The sequence below is a fragment of the Dermacentor variabilis genome, chromosome 3 (assembly GCF_050947875.1).
Source record: "Dermacentor variabilis isolate Ectoservices chromosome 3, ASM5094787v1, whole genome shotgun sequence".
NCBI lineage: Eukaryota > Metazoa > Arthropoda > Arachnida > Ixodida > Ixodidae > Dermacentor > Dermacentor variabilis.
In genome coordinates, this window is record NC_134570.1 from 132,537,211 (window position 1) to 132,558,234 (window position 21,024).

General features: G+C 46.4%; 1 protein-coding gene across 1 annotated transcript in view; it reads right to left on the reverse strand.

Moving 5' to 3' along the window:
- The window catches only part of LOC142576293 (COMM domain-containing protein 7-like), a 33,097-nt gene extending 16,764 nt beyond the window's left edge, over positions 1 to 16,333 (reverse strand). The window contains exon 1 of the mRNA XM_075686348.1: positions 16,085 to 16,333. Within this exon, the coding sequence (XP_075542463.1) occupies positions 16,085 to 16,243 (159 nt within the window). The 5' untranslated portion in view covers positions 16,244 to 16,333. The remainder of the gene's footprint in view (positions 1 to 16,084) is intronic.
- Between the last annotated feature and the right edge of the window lie 4,691 nt (positions 16,334 to 21,024).

Sequence of the window (21,024 nt, forward strand, 5' to 3'; positions counted from 1 at the left end):
TACAATGTACAACATACACGGCAGCCAACGACATTTTCTATATTGAGAAACACTTTCAGCTGTCAAAAACTTTACGACACCACGCTGTTCAACCTTTGGAGTGTCCATTATGTCACAACCATGTCCAACGCAGTGTATGAGAGCATTAAAGAACATTTATCCTCACACCTGTGTGTCACTTTTGCAAAGAGAGATGCCCTTGTGCTATGTGCATGCCTTGCAGATAATGAAGCAAACCATTATTGCATGGGATGGGTTGGCGCACTTTCATTTGACTAGCCCTCATACATTAGAAATGTGAGGATACCATTAAATATACAAATGCAAAGATACATCTTGATAAATAGCAAAGAAGTGCCACCTGAAACAAAGTTCACAGCACGTATACACAAAACCTAGCAACAAGATAGTTAAATATACGTAAAAGTCTCCAATAAATCTATGTATCTAAGAAAAAGTCGCTGTGTATAAGGCATCAAACAAGGCAAATAAACATGATGTGCAATCACAGATTCACATATCACGTATCGTGCGCGACGGAAGGCAGCGCGCATCCTCCCCGCCTTTCTCCCTTGCACACACAAGACTGAGCCACCATGGTTGGCTCACCTTGCCTCCCCCCCCCACTACGATTTCAATCGCACATAGAGCATGCGACGCAATATCAGGATGTTATCGCCCTTGGACTTTATATGGAACATGAGGGCGATAGCGGGAAGGTGCCTGAGTGTCGATATCACTGGTATCGCAATAATAAGAGTATCCGGCAACTGAAGCGTCCTGTGGCTCATCACTTTCTGCAAAGAAAGTAACAAAATGAAACTTTAACCATGCAACAATTCACTGCGCCGCAACAATGTCTTTCTTTCTTTTGTAGGGCAGGGGCACTGAAATGAAAAAAACCAAAGGAAAGCATGTTGACCACAATCAAATGCCTACTTTGGGCACCTAATGTGGCTGCCAAAGGAATATCGAAGAAAACGTGAGACGCTTGGTCCAGAGAACCATACACATGCTACTCGGTATCCTACACTGGCAAGACAAGGCTTTCCGCAGAAGTTGCGCTCAAGCAAGCACATTGCAATCAGTTGAGTCCCCACAATGATGGCGATGAGCAACCATTATTTCTTTTCCTCGTCTGCTAGCTGGAAAGCGTCAAACTCTGCCAGGCGAAAATCCACTCGGTCATAGAAAAACGAATGCGCACCAAAGTGCACCGCGTGGTGGTCAGGGCAACATGAGAAAAATGCATGCGCTCTGGCAGCTTGCCGGTAGCGAGAACAAGAAAATTGAAAAGGCTCAATGTGGTCCACGCGAATAACAGTGAAAGCACAAAAACAAAACAAGAATGTAGTTACCTTTGCTGGCTTTAGTGTCTTCACATGGATGCTTTGGCGTACATGAAAAAACAATCTTCATGTTCTTTTCTGAGACACGACGGCACAAATAAAACACCACAACGCTTCATCTAACCGAATCTCGCTGCGTGCTTTGTCAACTTGTCTGATAGTGTGTTGATTTGGCTCAGGGTTGCCAGTTCCGCTTAATATAAGCGAATGTGGGCTTCTTTTTTCACCGAGTCGCTTATAAATTTTTACAGTCGCTTGTCGCGTTTTTTTGGGCTTACTCGCGCTTTTCCTGCAAATATTGTTATTTTAATGCCAGTCGCGCGCGTTTGTCATTAAATATACGTGATAGTAGCAGGAGTCAAAAAGTACGAAACTGTCCCTATCTATTCATCAATGTTTTGACGCCTTGCCAGCACTCGTGGTCGTCTATGTCGTAGTGTGTTGGTGGTGTTCTTTGTGCAAAATGGCTTCGAAGTGGTCGAAATATGGCAAACGATATTGTAAAGAGTGGGAAAAGGAAGCGCAGCTCAAGGACTGGTTACGCCCAGTCACCGGAGACGATAAAAAAGCTGCATGCAAGTATTGCAAGTGTGAAATCCGCGCTCATCATGCCGACCTCGTTCAGCACATGGCAACAGAAAAACATGCGAAGAACTCCCGGCCACTTTCCAGTGCACGTTTGACAACCATGGGCTTCACCAAATCATCGCCTCCAACGACAACACCACAATTGGAGCTCAAGCTGGCATGTTACTCGGCGTGTCATGCCACTATCAACTCTGTGGATCATCTCGGCGAGCTGTTACAGTGGTCCACGGCGTGCGAGGTAAAGCTGCACCGAACAAAATGTGCAGCACTAATAACAAAAGTTCTTGCCCGTTGCCTGCTTGAGGATCTCGTGAAGGATATAGGTGCCTCGCAGTACTCATTATTGATTGACGAAAGTACTGACGTTGCAAATGAAAAGCAGGTCGCTGTCGTGGTTCGATATTTCAGCACCTCACTAAAAAAAGTAGCGTCCACGTTCCTGGGACTGTTCACGCTCGAGGGTTCAAGTGCCCAACAGATTGCACAAGGCCTCTTAGACTTCTTGACCAGTGTTGGTCTGGATTTCATAAGGTGTATCGGAATTGGAACCGACGGCTGCAATGTTATGGTTGGGAGGAACAATTCTGTGTACACACACTTGCGTCGAAAAAATGAGAACCTCATGCTAGTCAAGTGCGTGTGTCACTCGATTCAACTATGTGCAAGCAAGGCAGTAGAAGTGCTGCCCCGGAGCCTAGAATTCCTGGTTGGCCGTTCGTACAGTCGGTTTTCGCATAGTTCACTGCGGCTTCAGGAATACGGCAATATTTACAGACTGATGAACAACGGCAAAGAACCATTAAAGTTGGTTCAGCTGTCGGGAACGCGGTGGCTGTCAATCTCCGGCTGCTGTAAACGTATACTGGAACAATGGGAGGAACTCAAGCTTCACTTCACCATCTGCAAGGACAAGTACCGTTGCTATGACGCTGAGATTCTGTCCGAAATGTATCAGGATCCTGTCAACAAGCTGTACCTTGTGTTCCTGAACCCATTGCTGCAAGAATTCTCAAGAATCAATAAGCTGTTCCAACTTGAAACTGGAAATCCACTGAAACTGGTTGATTGCCTTCAGAACCTTTTCCGGTCATTGATTTGCAGAGTGCTCAACCCGTTGTACATCCCAGCTGCAGGAGAAGGACTTCTGGAAGTCAACCTGGAGGACAGTGCGACCCACCTTCCACTTTCTGCTGTGGACTTTGGAGTGCTGTTCAACATCGAAGTGGCAGCATCCAAACTTAACGCTGAGCAAGAAAAAGACGTTAAATTGAGATGCCGGGATTTCATTTTTGAGGCTGTAAAGCAAGTGCAGCTTAGGCTTCCTCCCAACATTCAGCTATGGCATTCTATGAAATCATTCTCGCCCGAGAACGTATTGAGCCAGGTAAAACTGCCCATTCAGGACGTGCCTCTCCTCAAACTGTTCAAGGGAGATGTAGGACTCCTGGATACACAGTATAGACGGCTGTGCCTCCTTCCTTGGAAAAATGTAAACAAGGACGGCGCTTCTTTCTGGGTAGAAGTGCTAGATTTCAAGGATGCAAGCGGCGAAAGTTGTTTCAAGGAAATAGCAGACTTCGCTCTGTCGTTGTTGGCCATGCCCCTTAGCAATGCCGATGTCGAGCGCGTGTTCTCGCACATGAACCTGGTGAAGTCGCGCCACCGAAACAGAATGAAGAATCCAATGTTGAGCGGCATCCTGCACGTACGTTATGGCCTAAAGTTTCGAGGTGTTTGCTGCCGGGACTTTCAACCGACATTAAAAATGTTGCAGCTATTCAACTCTAAAAATATGTATGGTTCCGAAGTGGACGCGGATGATTTTCCTGATGAGTCGACTGACTGATGAGTTCCTGATGAACACATCCGACGTCGGATGTGTTCGATCGAACACATCCGACGATGACTGTGTGTAGTTGAGCCGTGAAATGAACCATAGGCTGGATGAGTCAACAAGTAACTTCATTCATGTACAGGCCAACGCGCAATGACCAAGGTGCAAACTACCCTGGGGACAATGTTAAAAAACTACATGAGTGTTTTCGCTCATTCTTGCGGATATTGTTGCTGTTGAAAATAATTAAAATGATTTGTTCGCCTTCCCTTCATATTTGTGCGTTTTTTTGATACTGTAATTAAACGATTTGCAAGAATCAGAAAATTTGTTAATGTCCGCTTCTTTTGGGCTTCTTAGCAAAAATCGCGCCGCTTTTTTTTGGGCTTGTTTTGGGGTGGTTATTTGCTTATTTGCTCGGCAGCATCTGGCAACTCTGATTTGGCTTGCCTCATTGTATGGTCCCGTGTATGCCTTAAAAACCCTCAATGCGCCTTTGGCGTCAAATGTTTATGACAATCTTAAACCCGCCAAGTTCCGGAATTGAAAATCTAAAGCACGACTTTGGAAATGTCACTGGTATTGGTATTGGAACAAAGTTCGGGCCTCACTGGTATGAGGCCTGAACTTTGTCACAAGTGAGATTCTCTTTCAACAGCTGGTGTGTCAGCCCCAACCTTCCAGACATACTCTCAGCCCAGGCAAAACACTCAGTGTTGCGTTTCACTGCTTTAAAGAGTATTTTGGTTTGGATGAGGGACACCTGCATCTCAGCGTCAGCCAACACTGTTTTTTGAGCTCAAGCTCCTTGAAAGAAGTGACGGCACGCTTCTTTTTCTGTTCATTCCTCAATGCGTAGGTCTTTCTGTTCTCGTCGTCCTTGCACTGCGCGTTCGCCCCACAGACTAGCTGAAGCATCTTCTTTGTCAGTTGTACAGTCAATGTCCGATTTTTTGTACTCCCTAGAGGCCGCGAAAACGTCAGTAGAATCAGGCAGTTCAAAAAAATTAATGCATGTCTCTTACTGCCGTTAAGAACTCCAATCTCCATAGGCACATCTGAAAAGGCCCGCCAGTACACTTATTAGGTATATAGCTGCTCGTATTGTGACAGGAGATGGTGGGTGGACGCGTGTATAATTAAGGAATAGATACTGTGTCCCATGGCAACTGCCCCTTCCCACGCTTGTTACGCTTTACCTAAATGCTTCACCGCGTAACATTCCTGTATAGAGGCGAAGCTAACTTTCAGGAACCAGCAATATGTAATGTGCCGTACTTTCCTATCTTTGGTGCCAATCGTGAGGACCACAAAGACGCAGTCGATGCCATTGCTGAACTGCAAGAAGCTTAATAGCGAATGTTGAAGCAGCTAGGCATAGCATTTACTGCAGCGGCGAGGTAATCAAAACAGCGGCAGCAGTGGCTTTGATTAATGCCGTTCTGGACATGCGGCCACTACAAAAAGTCCGGAAAATTGGACAGCGTAGGGTTCTTGCGTCCGAAATTTCGAACATTTTTATACATTCACTCTATGGGGTACATGGTGGTGCCGAGAAGCCGTCAGATTATTGGGCGTCCGGAAAGTTGGTTGTTGACTGTGTACACTGGCAACTCCTCCAGCCGACGGCACAGCGTCACAAGGCCTATTCGTTGCAAACCCCCTCTGTTACGCGAGCCAGAATTACCCCGACTTTCATTCCCTTTCCCTGATATAAGTACAAATTCCCCGAGTTTTCCCCGATTATTTCAAGACTATTCAAAATCCCTGAGAATTCCCGGTTTTCCCGGTTGGTAGACACCCTAGAATTTAAGGGAGGAATTCTGGTATGCAGTGTTACCATGCATGGACACTGCACATTAGATAGTTCTCAAATTGAGCGTGATAGAATTGGCAGTGATTGAGGTAGGCCTCCTATTTACAACCATATTTTCCAAGCATAAGAACAGGCTATGCTAAGGCTGCACAGGTTACCATGGCTCTGTGCATATGGCACTGTGCTGCTGCATGTGAGTACCACATTCAATATGGCAGCTGCATTCCGATTGGGACAGAACAACAGTGCACTTGGTTTAGAAGCACATTAAACGAAAACTAAATGAGCAACTCTATGTCGGCTAACAATGATCAAATTTTCTTTAATGCAGCAGAAAAAGGGAGATTACGCTTGGAGTGCTGAAACCTCTGTGCTGGTATGCCCAAGCGACGTCGAGAATTTTGAAGCATTTTCTTCCTTCTTAGCCACTTTGGTCCTGAAAATGGTCCTGAAACTTGTTAAGAAGCTGAAAACTATGCTTAGCAATACAATTGAGTCTGTTTTTACTAACAAATGATTAACTAGAAGAGAGCAGAGGCTATCAAAATATGTGGTGTCAAGGCCAGCTAGCGCAGAAATTTCGACCACCTGGGGTCCTTTAACGTGCGCCTAAATCTAAGTACACGGGTGTTTTTTTTTAATATTTTCAATTCCAGATCTTTGTGGGTATAATGTCATAAACATTTGACGCCAAAGGTGCATTGACTTTTCTAAAGTCGTACATCGAACCATACAACGAGACAAACCAAATCAACGCACTATCAGACAAGTTGACAAAGCATACAGCGAGGTCCGATGAGACGAAGCGTTGTGATGGTTTATTTGTACCGTGATGTCACAGAAAAGAATATCAACATTTTTTTCACCTGGGCCAAAGCATCCATGTCGAGACAATAAATAAAGCCAGCAAAGATAACTACGTTCTTATTTATTTTTTCTACTTTGACTTTTATTCACAAGGACCACATTGAGCCTCTTCAATTTCCTTGTTCTCACTAACCGTGGGCTGCCAGAGCCAGCCAGAGCTCATGCGTTTTTGACGTGTTGTCCTGACAACCACGCGGCGTACTTCGGTGTGCGATCGTTTTTCTCTGGTCGAGTGGATTTTGGCCTTGCAGAGTTTTGGACGCTTTCTGGCTAGCAGACGAGAAAAGAAGCAATGGTCGCTCGCCGCCACCACTGCGGGGTCTCGACAGATTGCAAAGCATTCGCTTGAAGGCATCACCTTCATTTTGGTGTTATCGCAACCTCTCTGTAAAGTCTTGTGTCTCACCAGTGTAGGATAACGAGCAGCATGCATATGGTTCTCTGTGTACCAAGTGTCTCAGGTTTTCTACGATATTTCTTTGGTAGCCACATTAAGTGCCCAAAGTAGGCATTCGATTGCGGCCATCATGCTTTCCTTTGCGCTTTATTAATTTCGGTGCCCCTGCCCCATAAAAAGAAAAAGAAAAGATGTTGTTGTGGCGCAGCGAATCGTCGCATGGTGATAGTTTGATTTTGTTACTTCTTTTTCGTAAAGGAATGCGCTACGGCACTCTTCAGTTGCCGGATACTCTATATTATTGCGATAGCAATTATATGGACACTCAAGGCACATTCCCATGGTCGCCGTCATGTTCCGTATGAAGTCCAAGAGCAATAACATCGTCACTGCGTGCCGCATGCTTTATGTGCGAGTGAAAGCGTAGGTGGGGGGCATGGGGTGAGCCAACGATGGTGGGTCAGTCTTGTGTGCGCAATGGAGAAAAGCGGGGAGGAAGTGCGCCGCATCGGAGCGAGTGGAGGGAGGTGGAGTGGGGGCTTAGGATTCTGTGATCTGCGAATCTGATTACGCAACATGTTTATTTGCACTGTTTGACGCACTATACAGGGCGTTTCAGCGAACTTTAGCCAGAGTTTACATTCTAAGAACAGTTTACACCCTTTGGCGTGCCCCTTCTGCCACACGACAATAATCGTCATCTGCCTTGATGCGCTTCCTTTCTTTAATGCTGCGAGCCCGGTACTTTCCAGTAACAAACGGCATGCGCATTATCAGCCTGAAACATTCCCGACAGCAAAGTGGCGGGCGCGGCGTTTTCAAGAAAGGAAACACATCAAGGCAGATGACGATTATTGTTGTGTGGCAGAAGAAGCAAGCCAAAGGGCGTAAACTGTTCTTAGAGTGTAAAAATATGCCAATGCACTTTAAGACGACGCGACTAAATTAATTTTGGTCCCTTTGTATGCACTGTGTCACGCTATTTCTGTATTTTGTTTAATTTGATAAATAGTCGAGATTAATTAACCTATTTCTGATGCAACGAAGCTAGGAAAAAAAATTCAAATTAGAAAGTTGTAGAGCAGTTTGCAAAACGTTCGAATAAACATTTCCTGTCTTTCTATTAGGTATCAGTGTTTTTCAGCTTGCTGCGGATGCCGACAAAAAAAAACAAAAAACATGTGACATTCCCGCTTCCGCGTTGTGATTTCACTGCTCCTAAGCATTTCGCGCACAAACAGCCATAGGTACGCTGCCGCTTAAGAAGCTACAGAGCAGCGACACAAGCGCTGGCTGTTCAATTTAAGCTAACAACCGCTATCGCTTGCGCTGCGTAAGGCGATTGACAGACGTAGTGGAGGTGGTAGTTCCAGACAGCGATAAACAAACTATCGTGCATTGGCTGTTAGAGCGCGAGCAATTTCGTGATACCCTTTTCCAATGAGGAAAAAGCAGACCTGATCCTTGTCCTAGGAGCTTTAAGTGGACAGAGGCGGCAGGCTGCAAGAATATTTCAAAGCTGGCAGCGGGGTATGCGACCGAGCCTGATGACAATATTCAACACCTACGAGTCGCTGAAGCAAGCCAGCAGCTTCACAAGAAAGAGGCAGAGAGCTTCAGTCATAAGTAATGAGGTTCGCTCGAACGTTTTGTCTTTCATGGCGGCTAATCCACACGCTAGCACGCGCAGCGTGGCGCACAGCTCGGCGCATCCTACTCAACTACCTGGATTATTTTTAACAGCGCTTGACTGCACCCCAATCATCTGCAGTTGCATCAATGCCTGGAGTCGAGGGACCTCCAAAAGAGACTCGACTTTGCGAACTGGATTTTGATTCAGGAGGAGCAGGATTCTGACTTTATCACCAAGGTACTCTGGACTGACGAGGCAAAGTTTTCCTGAAATTGCCAAGTAAATATCCAACACTATTGGAGTGAGCAAAATCCCCACTGGCTACGAATATCCCGCCACCCATATCAGTGGTCTTTTAACGTTTGGTGAGGAATATATGATAGCACAATCATTGGCCCAGTGTTTTTTAACACTCTGACTGGAAATCGGTATGTAAGTGAGTTCCTCAAAGGGCCGGTTGAAGACTTCTGCTGCAACATGCCACTAGCCCGGCTTGATGCAATGAGGCATCAGCGCGATGGGACCCCAGTCCACACCTGCAGTCAAGTACGAGCATGGCTTGATGTTACCTTCCCAAGGCAATGGATAGGGAGAAACAGGCCTGTCCTGTGGCCAGCAAGGTCACCCGGCCTCAACTCTCTTGACTTTTTCTTGCGGGGCTATATTAAGAATCACGTATACATGACGGCAATGACGACTCCAGAAGCCTTGCAGGAGAAGATAACTGAAGTCTGCCACATCATTTCACCAATGGTGCTCAAGGCAGCGACATACAGTATATTCTTTTATCAAAAAAATACATATTTTACTTGTCTTGACATGTGTAGTGTTCAAGAATTCGTTTGCAGCATTTTTGGCAATGGAAATGCAGTTATTATTCATGTATTTGATGCTTCGACAAATTCTATAAGGAGGCCGAGCCAGAACATGAGCCCCCCCCCAAAACAAAGTTTCTGGCTGCACCACTGCTACTGGTGAACCTAAGTAGGACTAGATGGTGATGTGATCGGCAATGTCATTGTGCAGAATGGTATAGAAAGCAATGCCTGCAGCCACCATGCTTCATTTCTTGCAAGAACGACATGGTACATGAAGTGCCTTTATTCTGTGGCTGCTTATATTTGGTCAGAGAAGTGCATGTACAAATGCCTGCGTCAGCATAGGAATTTTAGCCACTTACCGAGACCAAAATATGCATGACGTTTGAGAGGTGCTTAACAGGAAGAGATCGTCATGAATAAGCGCACCATCAATCGTTCCTTGCAAAAAAGAGGTTTCACATCTTAGAGAAAGCAAGGAGGGTGCAGGAGGAGGCAGAAATAAGGTGAATGGGGAGTTAAGGAGCACTCAAGGGTGGTTTTAGTTCAGTTTTGCTACCGTGTTTCTAATTTTTCATCTATCTGGTATGAATATTGTGATTGCTTTAACAAACATCTATTGTTAGCATGGTATCTCATGTAATCTAGCAGTTGTCCCATTTTTCTGTTTCTTCACCATGGTAAGTACCAACCAGCTCACTTGTGCACCCTGCTCATAGTCACTTTTGGGAAACATGGGCATTGCTACATTTTGCTGTTACGATACTATGTATGAACATGAGAAATGGGATTGTATTGCCTTGAATTGTGTTACCCTAATGGGTGGGAGAGTGAGTCCAAAAGGAAAGAATGATCAAGAAGAGTACTGAGATGAGTGCTTTTTGGGGGTGTTATTCTAATAGTGCAAGGCCTTGCGTGGGGTGTTAAAGTCACCTATGGTAGTAAGGTGATAAGGCGGGAAAAGAGACGAGTAAGGTGCAAGCAAAATGAATCACCTAGGGTGGTGCAGGGGGTGCGAGTGGTGTACAAGAGTGGGAAAAGCAAGGGGGGCACAAGAGGAGGCAGAAATAAAAGGAGTTAGGAGAGAGTGTACACTACCTTGACTGACGTAAGATCCTTTGATGCATAAGGGAGATGAGTAGAGTAATAAACAAAAAAAAGAAGTTGAGCGGGTTCTTGGAAAAAAATTGCATCTGGTGGCAAAGTCTGCAATGCAATGTACTACAGGAGGAGCCCTCGCTTGCCCACAAGCCTCCTGCAGTTACAGTGCCACATAATTATATGCAACATCCCTGCTGAGATCATAAATTTAGATGTGATTTGACTGGTCCTTGGATAGAGTGTGGTTGTGGATTAGCCATTCGGGCTGAGGGATCAGGAGATGCCTCTGTATTATTAGCTGGAACAATGTCCGTGGCAAAGGACGGTTGAATGGTGTAAGAGGGAAGGAGAGTTGATTTCTGCTGCACAAGGACAGCTGGTATGGAAAAGAGCAGCACGGTAGTCACATTTTGCTTCATGGGGGTTCAGGAACTGTTGGCTGCGTGATGGGGTGAGGGGCAGGGAAAGCTGAAGAATGACTCCCTGGTTGACTTGCCCGAGAGGGGAATCCTGCTGCAGCCTGTGAGGTAGAGGCAACCTGGCTTCTTGGTCCACTGTGCAAGCAGTGGGGAATTTTGGAGGGCATATGGGGCGCACTGTGGCTCCTCATGTGGCTGATATTTTTGGTTCAGTGAAATGTTGAAGTGGGGAGACAGGAGTTGGCGATGGATACCGCCAGTGTAAGCTGGGTAGGCAGGGGCACAGATTGTTGCCAAACTCATGGCTATTCCACATAGTTGGCATCTTTGATGGAGACACGGTAGGTGATGTGCATACTCCGCTTGATGGAGGGCGTGGTCCATGGCTGCTTGGATTTTGCAGCAAAGATCTCCAGCTTAGTGGTCCCTACCACAAAGGGGGCCACCCGTGTCACATGCATGAGGTTGGTCAGGTGAGTTGAGTGCGAGTCCACATGGGAGGCATTTTAGAACTCCAATATTAGGATAAATATTCGTATGGTGACCAAGGACACAGCAAACATTAGAACTGTGCACGAGGCTTGTGTGGGGCACAGTGCACCATCACGCCCCGAAATTTCACCCAGAGTGTAATGTAGGATCCAGAAAATGTGAAAAGGATGGTGTGCATCAAGCCCGTCAAGAGAACAGTGAAGGTACTTAAGTCGAGATCCTAGAAGGTTGCCGCGAGTTCAGATGAGAAAGTTTACGGTGCAATATGATGCACGACACCTGGGAAGGTGTCGGGCGGAGGGACTTGGTAGACTTGGGCAGCTTGTTGAAAGTTTGGGATGGTGAAAGGATCCAATGCCAGAAGCTTTGAGTTTACAGAAGGGGTATAGCAGGTGAAAAGTGTGATGATACTCACAAGCAAAATACGATTGAGGATAAAGCATACTTCTGTGTTGTCTAACTGGGAAGTTAGCCAAGCGAGCAGTGAAGCTTACAGGGTGGAATGCCAATAACCAACAAGCCTTGTGGTGGCAGGTATATTAGTTTTCCAGGGGGCGCAGATGATGTGCTGGTAGAATGAGTACGGTGGCTCATGTGCTTGCAGGACTTGTGAGTAGTCCAACCTTGAGCCTTGCTATTGCAGGTTGGAGCTGTTAGGCCTGTCCCATACTTATACGTGTTCCTACGTATCATTAGGCGTGTAGAGCCAGCGATGAGGTGGAGCCAAGAAAGCTGCTGTAGAAAAGTTGACAGTCAAGCGCCTTTAGTGAACTACGGCGCCTGGCTCTCCAAGCACATGGCACTTGGAGCGGCCCAGGCATGGGACAGCAGGCAACTAAGGGTGGCAGGCATCATATCGATGCTTTCGGAGTGCGCCAATGGCATGTTTATTCTCTCTTGGTGGCTGTGGGGTCACCAGGTGGAAACTTACAGTAACAGTCAATAGAAAGATTCACAAGGAAAGTAATGACCATGTACAGCACCAGGAAGGCCAATCCTTGCTCTGTTGAAGTGTTTTTCTGAAGCTCAGTGGGCCTTCCTAACTTGTGCCTGGACTAGCATAGCAGTTTTTTCTTTAATAGATTCAGGTGGCATTTTAAGCCTAACAATGCAGCAACTTGGATGACCATCCAAACTGAGGATCTTAAGTACAAGAACTCGACGCTCTACCTCTACTCTGAGCCATCTCCATGATTATCTGTTTACCCCTTTCCCTGCCAACCTTTTTTGTAAAAACCCCAATTTCCTGAAAATTTTTTATGACTGATTCATTTCATTTAGCTTACATTACTGCAATATCAACACGTCATTTCTTATTTTCTGTTATCTTTTACTGTCAATTATATTTTTTCATCTTTATGAGTTGCACATAAGCAAGGCCACAAAAACACTGCATATGAAGCGCTATATTTCTTGGTATAGAAGTCAAGCATACTTTTGTTACTCTCCATGAGATGCATCATTCCTGGTGCAGTGTAGAAAAAAGATCACAATGGCACCTGCGGCAAAGCATTTTTGTCAAGCTGCATCCATGCGAGAGAGGTCGCCAAAGGTTTTCAATCTCTCTCGAAATTTAGTAGTTACGAAGTTGAAGCTCAGAACATGACTACTGGAACTTTCCAGGTCTAATTGTTTATTTGATGTGAATAAACGTTCAAAAACACAATTACATCACTGGAAAGGCTATCGTTGCTGCAGCTACGTCACTCTGTGCCGCCACTTTTAAAGCCCAGGGTAGCCCGACGCCCACTTTGTTACTGCCAAGTATACCCTCAGAAAATTAGTTTTCTGGGAAGCTGGCGCAATTTAATAGTGCAGCATTCGCACCAATATGATGAAATGACTTCCACTTGTCCGTGGTACTCAGCAGAACAAAGCAAATCTCTTGACGAGCAACTCTTCTCTCCCATATTTTGGAGGAAACATTAAGGTGAGTGAGACTCATCCTTGGCACGAAACGGGTTTATCAACAGATACCCCGAAGTGGTCAAAACTAAATACTGTAAGACAGAAATAATAATGAAGAGGTTGAACTTTTATATCTGCAGTGGGGCGAGCGATTTTTGAATAAATTATTTCTATATATTTTATATTGTTAAACTGATGTAAAATGGTTTTATTAAGTAATGCTTGAGCTGATTTGTGTTTGCCATTAAAGGGTCTGACAACCAATTTTTATGGTTCCTATTTTTTTTCTTTTAGTGCAATCAAAAGCTTACTGTTTAGAGTGTCCAGTCACACAGTGGTAACGTGCATAACGCCATGAAACATTTTTTATGAGAACTTTTCGATCTGCAGTGAGGATGTAGTCATACGCTGTAAACATGCTGATAGGTGAGCGTGATCAATTATACACCAGCAGTGGTGCAAAGCGGACAAGTGCGGCTCTAGTATGAGAAAGCACATTTTGTTTGTTAAGTCGATGTTCTTGCGTTTCGTGTTTTCTGAAATGTTCAAATATTTCTACAACAATGGCTACATGCTTTTGTGGTTTATTGTCCAACTGCTTTGGCCATATAGATGTCAAGGCATTTATTTTAGTCCAGCCAAGCTCAGTGGCAGGACATGGTAGTAGTGCTATTATTAATGTCTATTCGATTCAGTCAAGTTTCTTTGCACCTTATGCACCTATTTAGGGCGCAACACTGGTTGATGGCATTTTGTATCTCGCAGGGAGACCACAGAACTCGGGGTACTCACTCCTAAACTCATGCGTGTACAAAAGTGCTCATGAGTATGACCATGGAATGAGGGATGCATTCTAGGTGGATGTTGGTCCCTTTAAGGCAGAATGTATAAATGATCACGGAACTCTGAAATAAAATATATCACGTCTCTTTCGATACAAAGCAGTTAAATGACACAAAAATGTCCCACTTTCCGACATAGCTTGCCACAAGAGCGTTGGATCTGCCATAAGTTTTTTGGGGGGGTGGGGTGGGGGGGGAGCAGAGATGTGTTCCTATGCAGAAGTCAGTCAATGTGGCCACTGCGGAGAGAGGAAAAAATTTGAAAGAAAGAAGAGAGGGAAAGTGGACAGGACAAACAGGTTTCAGAATCAATCATGCATCTTCTTTCCGTGGAACTTTTTCCCCTCAACGCAGCATTCACAGTGCATTACCAACTGGCCCACCAGTCAATCATAAAAGCAATGTAGTTGGTGCCAACATTGCCTTCTGTACGAATGTATCTTTTGGTTTTGATGCTCATTAGGGATTTCAGTTAAAGTCATGTTTTATTTGTACAAATGCAAACTTGATCATGCATCTGCCAACATTCTCCTGTAAGGATACAGGCACCCTTTCAAGCGGTCACATGACAGGCCCTTTGTTTCTGTTTAGCGTATTTACTTCGTATATGAAACATAGGTATAAAGAGAAGTTAATTTAATATGCTGGGGTGTGTCATTTGATTAATATGCAGTGGAACTACTAGCACTATTTTCAAGCTTGATCATGTAGTGATTGGAATGTACAAGCTTTTTATTAATATACTGAATACTAATGTTTGGACAAGGTGGGAAACAAATAACTATGCCAATATAACCATACTATCCAGTAAACAGTTTCAAAAGATTCTGCACATTTCTGCATGTATGAACATGTGTTCAGAAGGTGACATTCTGCCGCTTTACTAGCAACATTATACTAAAATGTATGATTTTGTCAGACTTATCATTGCAGGCCTTCACATCATGTGATCCCCTATTCATTTGTTTTAGACTTTGTATCCAAGCAATTATGCTTTTTTAAGAAAAACACCGGATTTTCCTTGCAGTCTTCCTTGGCATTGAAAGCAGTTACAAAGCTAACAGGCATATAAGGAACTTGGTAATGGTATTCAAATAATGTCCAAATTCCCACTGGCTCTCATGCATGACAAGAGAATTTGAAGTTTTGGATGGGAAAGAAGCTAGACAACGCAAACAGGTGTGAGAGAGAAAAAACAGTGGATAACATAGGTAAACAACTTTTTCAAGCGATCCGGTCATAGCGAAAGGTTGCAGTCATTCGATCTTATGCAGCATCATTTTCAAGAATTCACAAAATCACACGGGTAAAGTTTTTGCATCAAGGAAATTGTTAATATATATAGACTTCATGCAGGCCCATTTTTGAAAACGAGCGAGTTTATACGGCAGTTATGAAATCAATGAAGTCATGAAGCTTCGATAATATTTACAAACGAAAACGCGCGTATAATCAAGCGGTACTTGACTGTCGTTTACATTGTAATTTCTAAAATTTTGCCCCGCTGCGGCTGCTTCGTAACAAACACGCTAGTGACAGCCGCAATTAATTTTATCATAGCAACTATTTATTATTATTATTATATTTTATTCTTTTGCAGTGAAGGTTGGAATACATGCTGACAACAATGAGTGTCGCAGACAGCACGACACGGTGCATAGACAGTGGCATAACCTACAGTACACAACAGCCCACTGCGCCCAAAGTTTCTGCGGTAATGCCTAAGGGTATGAGATACTATATCACGACAAATTATGGGCTACCTTGAAGCATGTTCATGGCGAAGCAAGACAAGGCAAGAAATTAAACAATAAAGTTAATGTCAGGAAGTGAAAATTCTCATTTGATGAATGTATTAGATGGATAACGCGTCACAAAGACACTGCGGTAGCTCAAACGGGCATCCCTCATCTCACAAGGCACACTATCAAATGTACTGTGCACATGTGACAACACAGCGGCAGAATCAACGATAATCTGCACCTGCTTTTAATATAAATGAATATTGCAGAAAACTCACGTCGCCACTCGACGACGGCGCTGACACCGTTGACGTGCGGCAAGTAGTGTCGACGAGCTGAGCGAATTGCTCAGCACTTAACGCATTCACAGCCTGTATGTCAGCAAGCACGACACTGCTGGGCTTGCCGCCCGAAAGCTTTACGTCTTCAGCTTTCATGGCTACACAGAAAGAGCACGTCGAGAAGCGCCCCTGTGAGCGTGGTTTCCGCCGGCTGCAGCACACACCCCCACCTGTTAGGTACCCACTCCAAGCGGATAAGCCTTTCTTCATTTGGCTTTTTCAAAGCCAGACGCGCCGACATATTCCACACCAGACGGCGCACCATTCCTTTGCTAGCGCAGCAGCTTCCAGGTTTATTTTATGAGGACGACATTGTGTTGCTAGCTAACAAGGATTTGCAACGTCTGGTTAATATCTGTGGACAGGAAGGCAACAACTTAGATTTGAAATTTAGTGTTAGGAAATCAGGTGTTATATGGTATTCAATGACAACAGTGAACAGATAGTGGCGATACAGGGCCAGGAAATACCTCGGACACGGAGCAAGAAATATGACCTCGGGCATAGAGTTTCTCACCACATTACCTAGAGGGAAATCTGGCGCTGCTGCGCTGTGGTATGCATGGGAATGCCGGTATATTGTGACTTCGGATTGGCATCGTTCTCGTACTGGCTAGTGCGCCGTGCATCAGCTCTTTTCAATGGACGAGCGTGGCGCCGCCTGCAATGAATGCCCACTATGGCCGGCAGAGCTCGCTGCCACACGGGTGGGTGCAGACTGCGCGTGTCGTCTGCTTCGCATATCAGTTTCGCAGCTGTTGCGTCGGTTTCTGTGTTCGCGTTTTCAGTGTTATAGCAGTGTTGCGTGCTTGTTCTTGGTGTTGTCAAAGAGTGAGTGCGTGGCTGTTCTGTTCGTGTGCCTGTCATTGCGAGAATTATGCGGCGGCGGTGAAAAAATGCCGAAGCTATAGAAACAGTGCAAGGAGAGGACCTGCTTTGTGCCGTTGTGTAGAAGCGGTTACCGCTCGAACAAAGGGTGTATCCTTGTTCACTCTACCATCTGATACGAACCGGCAGCAGAATGGGCAAGAATGATCAGGAGAACGGACAGAAGGCCGGCACCAACTGCTGCGGTTTGTGAAAAACATTTCGAAAACAGGTTAGTCGAGCGCGCGTTCTCTATCACCGTGAATGACGTTGTCCACGAGATTCCCCGCGATAAAACACGCCCACGGTGGAAGTATTCTTCCATCGTGACCACTCCTGAAACCCTGAGCTATACCCACGATATTCCCTGAGTATGGTAAGCATTCAGCTTACTTTTCCTGAGTACCAGGGGAAAAAAAACAAGAAAAAACGAGCAGTAGTGCTTTGATCTACTATACTGCAGGTTATGTTGCATGAAAGATCACTGCCCAAAATTCTTGACCAAATTGTGCAGGCTTCCTTTGCGTAAGTAAAGCTGAAGCTAGTAACGACGCTGCTTCAGTATTGCACTTCCCATTTTGACAATGGAGGTCTTGCTTGTCTATCTTAGCCAGACGTTGTCAACCGCTGTGAAGGCCGTGGAAGATGCTTTTACTGTTTTCTTCAGCAGAAACAAGTTACATGTAGCGAGTGTAGCTGATTTTTCAGGTCAGCTGCAGACAGCTGGCCTTTCCCCAAGTAGGATGCCCAGAGCATATATGAAAAGCCAGCTTTGACAGCGCTCGCAAACTTCTTTATTTTCTTGAGGTTGCGGTTTTTTTGTAAAAGGCATCAACAAAGAGAGGGAAGCGCAAAGGCAACGGCAGAAGCTCCTTAAACTGCGTTACTGCGCGATCTATTTTCTTCATGTATGTGTGCATTATCTCATCTAGGGCTGTCTTATATGCCTGCGTTTGACTGTTGTTACGCATAAATAAAATCTTTGTTACACTTTAATGAAAGATCTGTTTCCTATTTTTGTTCACGTATATTGTCGCAGCCTAGTAGAAGACGGGCAAGCCGGCGTAGAGGACGTATGGAAGCACTTTAGCAGAGCAGTCAACGCGACGTCGTTGTCGTCTCTATTTTTCCACTCGCGCGCTACGTCAGCGTCGTTCTCATCGCCTGGCACATACCCGCAGTGACCATATACGATGTGGCAGAGGTTTTATCAGGGTCAGGTCGGACACCTTCACGACTGACAACGTGACCGAGAAATTGAAGTTCTTCAAAGCCAAAATGGCACTTTTCAGGTTTCAAAGTTAGACCAGCTGAGCGTATGGCTTCAAAGACCGTCTTTAGTCTCCGTAAGTGTTCCTCGAACGTGGCGGAGAAAACAATCACGTCGTCGAGGTACACCAAACAGGTTTGCCATTTGAGGCCTGAGAGTACCGTGTCCATTAGTCGCTGAAACGTTGCTGGCGCAGAACACAAACCGAAGGGGAGCACCTGAAATTCATAAAGTCCGTCGGGCGTCACAAATGCGGTCTTCTCACGGTCTCGCTCATCAACTTCTATTTGCCAGTAGCCGCTTTTCAAGTCCATCGACGAAAAGTAACGTGCGTTTCGTAGCCTGTCCAGTGAATCGTCGATACGCGGCAGCGGATAAACGTCTTTCTTTGTGATCTGGTTCAGTTTTCGGTAGTCGACGCAGAAGCGCAGGCTACCGTCCTTCTTTTTCACCAACACGACAGGCGATGCCCAAGGACTCTTAGATGGCCGAATAACCCCGTCCTCAAGCATCGTCTTCACTTGCGTTTGTATCGCCTCGCGCTCTTTCGGTGCCACACGATAAGGATGCTGCCGAATTGGTCTGGCGTCGGCTTCGGTGACAATACGGTGCTTAGTGAGCGGCGTCTGGCTGACTCGTGACGTAGATGAAAAGCATTTCTTAAACTCATCGATGAGCTCAAGAAGGCTGTTACGTTCGACGGATGACAAGGTGGGACTGATATCAACCACAGGGGCAGGCATGGCCACGGTGGCCGTCACGTGCTCCACTGAGAGGCAGTCTCGTATTGAGGTAAATTCGTCGAAGTACGCAACCGCCGTGCCTCTAACAATGTGTCGACGTTCCCTGGTAAAATTCGTCAGTAGGAGTTCAGCACGTCCGTCGTGTACGTTAATTACGGCCCTGGCGATGGAAACGCCTTGGCTCAGTACCAATGCGTCGATGTGTTCAGCGACACCAGTCCCGGTGTTCAAGTTGTCGCAAATTACAGGTACGAGGGCACAGCTTCGCGGCGGAAGCGTGACGTCGTCGTCGGCGATACGTAAGCGGGGTCGCTGGTGCTCCGCGGAGTCGACGTCGTCTGAGCTCGTAGAAAATGTGACGACGAGGTCACGGACATTAATCACTGCACCGTACTCTCTCAAGAAATCCATGCCCAATATAAGTTCCTTGCAGCACTCAAAGAGAATGACGAGGGTGGCGACGAAGGTTTCACCGGCGATTACTATCCTGGCTGTGCATTTTCCGATCGGCGTCATCAACTGGCCGCCGGCAGTTCTGATGTTGGGCCCGGTCCACGGCGTCTTCACTTTTCTCAACCTGTCGGCCAGCTTTTGACTTATTATCGAAAAATGCGAACCAGTATCGACGAGAGCGGCCACTTGGTGGCCGTCAATGAAAACGACAAGATCGGCGCTGACGGCATCGGTTACAGGGGGTGCGGTTGGAGACGTCGGAGTTTTAGAGTCGTCGGTCGTCGGTGATGGGGGCTCTTGGAAAGCTAGACGGTTTGCAACCTCACCCCCGGAGGTCGCTGCTTCTAGTTTCCCCGGCGTGGGCTAGGGGACCTGCCCCTAGAGGCGTCAGAAGAATCGCGACGGGTCGGTGGGGTATAACGAGCCGGAGAAGGGGAACGTGATCGAGGCGTCGCTGAACCTTCTGGCCGAAAGTTTGTAGAATTGTCGTCGCAGGTACGTGCAGCATCAAACACAGGGTAATTGCAGTTGGGAAACCTTGGATACCCGGCTGCGCGGTAGCGGCACGCGCGATAAACATGTCCAGCTTCGCCGCAATGAAAGCACAGCGGCCGGCGGTCAGCGGTGCGCCACAAATCGGTCTTTCGAAGCGGGTAGCCCACAGGGGATTCGCCGTAAGACCGAGGCGCAGCGATCGACTGGCGACGATACGGCATAGTTGGCGGCGGCTGTGACTGTCGAAAATAGGGCGTCGGGGGTGGCGGTGACGGCTGCGTCGTAGTGGTCGACGGTGTCAGCAGCATCGAAGTGGCAGGAGGTGGACGGCAGACAGCTTCCGCGTAGGTCAATCGTCGCGGCACCGCCTGCCAGTCGGGCGACGAAAAGGCCTCTCGAACTTCCTCCCGAACTATATCAGCGACAGAAGCCGCCGCTGGTACCATGGGAGAGATCCCGAGCTGCCGGATCTCCTCTCGCACAATCTCTCGGATGACTTCACGTAGAGATGTGCTGCAGCTCTCAGGTAGAATGGATGCATTCACCGGCGAGCTCTGGCGATCATATTGGCGGTACCGTTGCTGTAGTGCCCGTTCTATAGCGGTAGCCTCCTTGGTAAATTCGGCCACTGTCGTCGGTGGGTTCCTCACGAGCCCGGCAAACAGTTCCTCCTTCACTCCGCGCAAGAGATAGCGCAACTTCTTTTCTTCGGCCATCTCAGGGTCTGCTCTGCGGAAAAGGCGCGCCATATCTTCTGCAAACATGGCAACGCTCTCGTTTGGTTTTTGAATGCGGGATTCGAGTAGGCGCTGCGCGTTGTCTCTTCTGTCGCTACTAGTGAACGTGTCTAGTAGCTGGGTGCGGAAGGCATCCCACGTGGTCAAATTTCTCTCCCGGTTCACAAACCACGTCCGCGCACTGTCTTGAAGCGCAAAATAGACATTAGACAGCTTTTGCTGGGAGCCCCAGTCATTATAACTGGCGACACGCTCAAATTGGTCAAGCCAATCTTGGACATCCTCAAAAGCGTCGCCGTGGAAGATTTCTGG